The 6,406-nt window shown below is 38.2% G+C and overlaps 1 protein-coding gene across 7 annotated transcripts; it reads right to left on the bottom strand.

Annotated features, from left to right (window-relative positions):
- Positions 1 to 6: 6 nt before the first annotated feature.
- LOC137169556 (uncharacterized) lies at positions 7 to 6,154 on the bottom strand. Of its 7 annotated transcripts, XM_067572823.1 has the most exons (7): positions 6,061 to 6,145; positions 5,152 to 5,176; positions 4,781 to 4,843; positions 4,493 to 4,549; positions 2,244 to 3,970; positions 1,288 to 1,332; positions 7 to 1,164 (listed from the first exon to the last, which is right to left on the bottom strand). In XM_067572823.1, the coding sequence occupies exons 6-7, from the start codon at positions 1,325 to 1,327 to the stop codon at positions 491 to 493; spliced, it is 714 nt and encodes a 237-aa protein (XP_067428924.1). In that variant the 5' UTR covers positions 1,328 to 1,332; positions 2,244 to 3,970; positions 4,493 to 4,549; positions 4,781 to 4,843; positions 5,152 to 5,176; positions 6,061 to 6,145; the 3' UTR covers positions 7 to 490. The 7 variants fall into 7 exon arrangements, with proteins under 7 accessions (XP_067428924.1, XP_067428920.1, XP_067428921.1 ...); XM_067572819.1 differs by lacking the exon at positions 2,244 to 3,970; XM_067572820.1 differs by lacking the exons at positions 2,244 to 3,970; positions 6,061 to 6,145 and adding an exon at positions 5,862 to 6,054.
- Between the last annotated feature and the right edge of the window lie 252 nt (positions 6,155 to 6,406).

Below are 6,406 nucleotides of genomic sequence, written 5' to 3'. Positions count from 1 at the left end.
GGCTTTGTAGGTGAGGAGAAGGATTTTAAATCCTGCTCTGGATTTTACAGGAAGCCAATGCAGCAAAGCTAAAATGGGAGAAATACGATCTCTTTTCTAGTTTTTGTCAGTATACGTGCAGCAGCATTCTGGACAAGCTGGAGAGTCTTTCTTTTTGCAATATTAGGTAAGTGAAAAAAGGCAGTCCTTGAAATTTGTTTTATGTGAGAGTTAAAGGCCATATCCTGATCAAAGATAACTCCCAGATTCCTTACAGTGGAGCTGGAGGCCGGGGTAATGCCATCCAGAGTAACTAAATGCAGAGGTGTTGTAAATATAGGACAGAGTCATGTAGGTGAAGGGAAGTAAAATAGTGCCATCTAGTGGAATTCCTCTTGCTTTACATACGAGACAATCATCTGTTGGGGGCCAAGAGTGGACTGGTGATTTGTTTCTGGTTCCCTCTCTGTGTCACTGTCTTGACTTGGCTTGTAGAAGGTGTCGCCATATTTCACATTTCTCTCCTGAAACGTTTTCTGCTAGTGCCCTCTTCATCTTCATCATCCTCCTCTCTAGACCTCCTCCTGGTTCCTCTGGGCAGAGAGTCTTTATCTGAGTCACTAGAAGTGAACTCATCCCACCATGTGAAGCATTCACTGCTGGTGCTCTCCTCATCCTCATCGTCGTCTTCCCCAGAGTCACTGGAAGCAAACTCATCCCACCATCTGAAGCGTTTGCCGCTGGTGCTGTCCTCATCTTCACTGCCCGTTTCTCCAGACTTCCTCTTGGTCCTTCGGGGCAGTGGGTCTTCCTCTGAGTCGCTGTCATCAAACTCCTTCCATGCTCTGAAGCGCTTGCTGGGACTCTCCTCAATCTCAGCATCTTCGTCTCTAGATCTCCTCCTGGATACTCCAGGCAATGGGTCTTCATCTACTTCTTCTACATGCTGGTTGATTTCCATTTCAACCTCAGCACCTGCACCAGCGTCTTCAACTTGATGATCATTATCGACAATGTTAATGTTGCCATCATTGTCATCATCCATGTTCTCATCTTCGTCCCAAATTTGCCTCTGAAAGAATGCAACAACCTCTTGTGCAATGAGTATAAGAGGGTGCAAGCCATTTGCAAACATGAAGCCTTCCATATCTCCCCTTTGGTCGACTTCTGGGAGGACTGGTGGTTCTACAAGAACATTTAGAGTATAATGTCACCATTTCCATTCATAGCATTAAACTGGAAAACTTAATTTACTGTTTTTTTTAAGTGGATTTTGTTTTCATTGTAGATAGATTTAGAATTTCTTACCCGCATTGATGACGTGTGATCCATCCCCTTGTTCGTCCATCGCAGCTAAAAAGATCAAACAAAGAAATGTATTATCTTCAATCCACATTTTTCTATCCTGCCTCAAATATATACATTTGAAATTTAGCCATTAGAAACCCTCAAATTTTATATTGTCATTTACATTATCAGTTTATGTATTTGTATTTATGATTTATCCCTTGTATATGAACCCTTTTCATGAACATACTCACAGCTGATTTGCATCATTGAACTTCTGTAGTCCAAACACAATTACAATACAACAACAGCCAAAAAATGTTAATCAAAAACTGTGAGAAAAATATCCAATGCTACTGGTGAAATACTCAGATCTTTTAAGTAAAAGTAGCATGATTACCACAAAATAAAAATACTCTGTTACAAGCTCTAGTCCTGCATTCAAAATCTCACTTAATTAAAAGTACTTCAATACCGGCAAAATGTACTTAAAGTATCATCTCTGCATATCTGCATAATGTCCCATCATTACATTATTGTATATTATATTATTGTATTACTATTACTGATGCATTACTGTTTAAGGAAAATACTCATGAACTTCATGTTTTAACCCTCCCAAATTTAGTACCTTTTCATGTAACTACATATATTTGTACATTTTCCACAATTTCTTTAAAATTTAGTAGTCCCTTGTGTACAAACACTGAACTAATATGAGCAGAAAAGTGCACTTTTCATCAATTTCATCCATGTGGCTAATTGGGTTAATACTCTCCAGTACTTTTGTAAACTCATAACAACAAATTCATTTAATTTTTGTATTGTGCTGAATATTAAATATCCCAGAGCCAGATCAGCAGCTCAGCTTATATAATGAATCATTCAGGGTTGGTGGTTCAATCCCTGTCTGTGTGTCAAAACACTGATGATCATTTAGAAAATGTATAATCTACACCTCCACACTGCAGACTTACCTTATTTCGAAAGAACAGCTCTGAACTGCTGTTGTCTCTTCTTGAGAAATGTATGTAATCTTGCTGTTGCAGTGTTGTATCTGCTTGCAACTGTAGTGGAATGGGAATGGGAATGGAAATGGAAAACCTTTAGAGTGATTGTGACTCTGTCTCTCTTCATGATGTCATAAAGGATTTCATCAAATGATTCTAATATATTAAAAATGGACCCATTTTCAATAAAGCCACATGCTGACATCATCAGTTACACTAGAAATGTTTTGCTGTCATTCATTAATTTGCTCCATCCTCATCCTCCTCTTCTCCTACTTCTGCTTCCACTTCTTTTGTTCAGTCTGTTACATTACAGTACTGTAGTGATGCACTTGTGCATGATACTGTAATCTGTCAAACCCTTATAATACTCTGTCATTAAAAAGACTGACTAGGCCCCCAACAGATTTTAAGCACTTGTCTTGACTCTCTGCAGTGTCACATTTGTTGTCTGAGCCTTAGAAACCACAAAACATGGGTTTACTTCATCAGTTCAAGGCTTAGCCAGCAGATGGCAATGCAAGACAATGGCTGCTGTGCAGCACATCTTCATTCCAATACAATTGTTAAGGCCAAACAGGGACTGTAAAGTACAGTTGATAATGCACTGATAATATCCAAAATATTTAATATGCTGCAGCTTTCTATTTTATTGATCTAGCATTTATTTTGAGGGTTAATCTGCATTAAGTAATATTTTTGCACAACTGTGTGTCTCTGAGAGTGAGAGCAATGGACAATGATAAGAGGAAGATTGTGATGGTAAAACTATTGAAAAACACTAGTGATTGTCTGGATAATTATGTGGGGGATACAAAGACTCTGTATAAACTCAGATGTACCACATTCAGGCTTTGTGTAGATCATCACTTTAGATAGGGAATTAGCAGCTGCAAAAGATATTATCAGTATTTTCAAATTCTAATTGAGGCTGAAAAGAGCTGATGTTCTACAATCACTTTGAAAAATATAAAAACCTTCTGTGGCCATTTTGAGCCAGACTCACTGAATTGTATTGTCAGAGCAGCAATGTCAAACTGTTGGCTATTATATAATTGGATTATTATTATTGATGCATAATTGTGCATTAAGTCCTTTAATGTTGATGTCAAGGTGGAGCTGATTTTAACTACTTTAAACTATCCAATAAGTATATAATCTAGAACAATGTATCATATTTTATAATGTATCACATTTTTAATTTGAGTAACTAGTCAGTAACTTGCAGAGTTAAAAGTATATTTCCCTCTAAAATGTAGTGGAGTAGGTATAAAGTAACATAAAGAGGAAATACTCAGGTAAAATGGAAGTACTTGAAAATATTCCACCCCTGGAAGTAGGAGTTTTAATTCTTTATTTTTCATTAGATGTTGGGATTATTTAGTTTAAAAGACACATGGAATGTATACAGATGTGTCTCAACAAAACAAGCAATGACCTTTGCCTGTACACACATGCACAACTTGTGACCGGAGGGTCACCAGTTCAATTCCCCAGAGCGGCAGGATAAATTTGGAAAGTGAAGAAGCAGTGCCTGCCCCTTCCTTATTACCACCACTGAAGTGCCCTTGAGCAAGGCCATTAACCTCAACTTCTCCAGTGGAGCTACTCAGTGGTCAGCAGATCGGACTGTTGTTGTATTGGGCAGCTTCCAGGTATGCATGTGTAATTGTGTGAATGTGATCAGAGCGTTCCTGAAAAAGAGAGCATTGCTCTCACACACTCAAAAATGGAGGTACGAGACAAGAACAGTTCTGTACTATCAGGCATGGGTGCCTGGTTATGTTTTAAAATGGGAGAGCAAAAAAAATTGTAATTAAAACAAATTTCCTGCATTTAAACACCACCTAACCTCTTGGATTAAGTCAAGAAACAGCCACCTGCACTAGTTTAGACTAGTTAGATTGAGGGTGCTATCAGACTGCATCAAGAACAGTGTATAACTGGGTGGATCAGAACAGGAAACTAATATTAGAAGATTGGCTATTTCACATTTGAAATTATATTTCTCAGTCTTCTTAAATACAATTTCTACTTTCTTGGATATCTATAATAGGTCACCAATAGATGGATGGTCACAGGATATCAACTCAGTTTTGACATTAGAGGACATCGCTTATTCACTGGGATCATACTTCTTTAAACTAAAATGGGCCTGAAGCCTCAACTATTTCAGTTATCCTGCACTCAAGAGCTTTCTGTCATATTTCCATTACCTGCGTCTCACTTGGCCTCGTCCCACTTGACTCTCCCTGCTCTGCTGTGCTGTCCTCCTGAGTGTAGTGAAAGCAACAATGTTGATGAGCACAGAGATGCCTTGAGTGTAAACTATTGAGGTGTTATGATACAAGTCTACCTAGAGCCAAAGATATCAGCATTTGAACATAAATGCTTATGGTCACTATCTGGTGGTACTGAATTTTGTTTTCAGGGAAATATGACAGGATTTTCAAACAATAAGCCATTTACATTTTATTTACATTTACACCGTTCTCTCTCCTCACCTCACTTTCTGCAGCTCCACCTGTCTCTACTCCTGCCTCTTCCCTGCTTGTACTTGCAGTCTCCTGATAGGACGATTGATAATAAAGAGGACAGTGTTACACTAGACTTTGTTTCTTAAAAGTTAGTTACTGTCAATGAAAATTCTGTGCAGCATTGTTTAATTGCTGGGGGCGTTTAAATTTATTATTATTATTTTTTTGGCATAGCCTAATATCAGCTGAAATGAACATAAGATACTGTATCCGAGGTTAGTAATGGGCACTTTGGCTCTTTTCAGGGAGTCAGCTCTGTCAGCTCCCTGATGTTGCCAAAAGATCATTACCAGAAAAACCTTGAATTAATATTGCAATTTTCACCAATATCTTCTCACCTCTTCTCACTTTAGGCGGCAGCTTCTATAATTATATAAAGGAAGAAAGTCACAGGTTTAATTCCTTCAACTGGCCTGAAATAATGTGTGAAAAACCAGTAACTGCAGACACACAGCAGCTGACGGAAAGAGGTCATATTATACTGAGAAATATGAGCTTTTTCTAAGCGAATAAATGTTGATGTGATTTATAAAGAGAGAAACTAAGGGACAACGAGAATGCTGAGCTTTCAAGTTTCATCAGGAGTCATTTAAGACACTATCACAGTTTAAAAACACTCACACAAAGGGCAACCGTTTGCTGCATACTGCCGCTAGAAACTGAGTAACGTTACAGTTAGCTGTTAATTAGCCTGGTCAGCCAACGTCAGTAATCAATACAAATTATTAAACCATTAATCGAACCAATAACTTACAGCAGTCGACGTCAGAAAACTTAATCGTACTTAAGCAGTTACCTGGTGTTTCTGTAGTGGTGACAAAACGTTAGAAAATATACATATTAGCAGTTTGAATTACACTGAAGCTCCCTTTGCTCCGGGGAAAATATTACACCAAACTCCAACATACCGTATAATATGACATATTAATAACATTAAACATTAAACATATAACTCTAGAGACATAAGATTAATATGTCGACAGTCTTTTCGTCAATTTGGCATCAATATAATCCATAAAGATAAACTGTATTTTCGTACAAACTTTACATTTTGTCGCCTCAACCGCTAAAAGCCTCCGTTAGTTAGCTGCGCTATTTTAGTGGGCGAACCGATTCAAAAATTAAGATTTCTCACTAAAATACGTAATGGCTGGTTAATCAGATACACGCTAAATTAAACACCGACTCATAACACTGTTAATTCACCGTCTATCGGCCGTTACCAAAGTACCCGGTTTGCTGCTCACCTTTGTCACTCACTCCTGTGTGGGTTGACAGACAGTGATTGACAGCCAAAGCATGCCGTGGCAAACGATCAGTGACGGGTTCGAGCCGTTCGACTGGACCATCCCAAAGGGTGGTCCAAAAATGTGTGATTTTTTTATTACTAGTTTTTGTCAGTTACTGAACATAGTATACAGGCTGCTTAAATATAATCACCTGATTGCGGGGACTGTATGATGATAAGTTTATTTTTAAAAAGACAAAAAGTGGGGTAGCAAAACCATAATTTTGCTCCCCCCAATTGAATAATGGGGATACATTTGCTCCACTTACTCCATTGCTCAGGCTCTTACGGTCCCTGTATTTCTA

This window comes from Thunnus thynnus, chromosome 18, assembly GCF_963924715.1.
Source record: "Thunnus thynnus chromosome 18, fThuThy2.1, whole genome shotgun sequence".
NCBI lineage: Eukaryota > Metazoa > Chordata > Actinopteri > Scombriformes > Scombridae > Thunnus > Thunnus thynnus.
Note: the sequence above shows the minus strand (reverse complement) of the source record. Positions and strands in the feature narration are given on the sequence as shown.

What these genes read in the sequence shown, in the direction of transcription:
- LOC137169556 (XM_067572822.1), bottom strand. Translation starts at nt 1,327, where the DNA reads ATGGACGAACAAGGGGATGGATCACACGTCATCAATGCGG. An exon ending in ATCACACGTCATCAATGCGG is followed by an intron (nt 1,165 to 1,287) that starts GTAAGAAATTCT and finishes ATGTTCTTGTAG; the next exon opens with AACCACCAGTCCTCCCAGAA.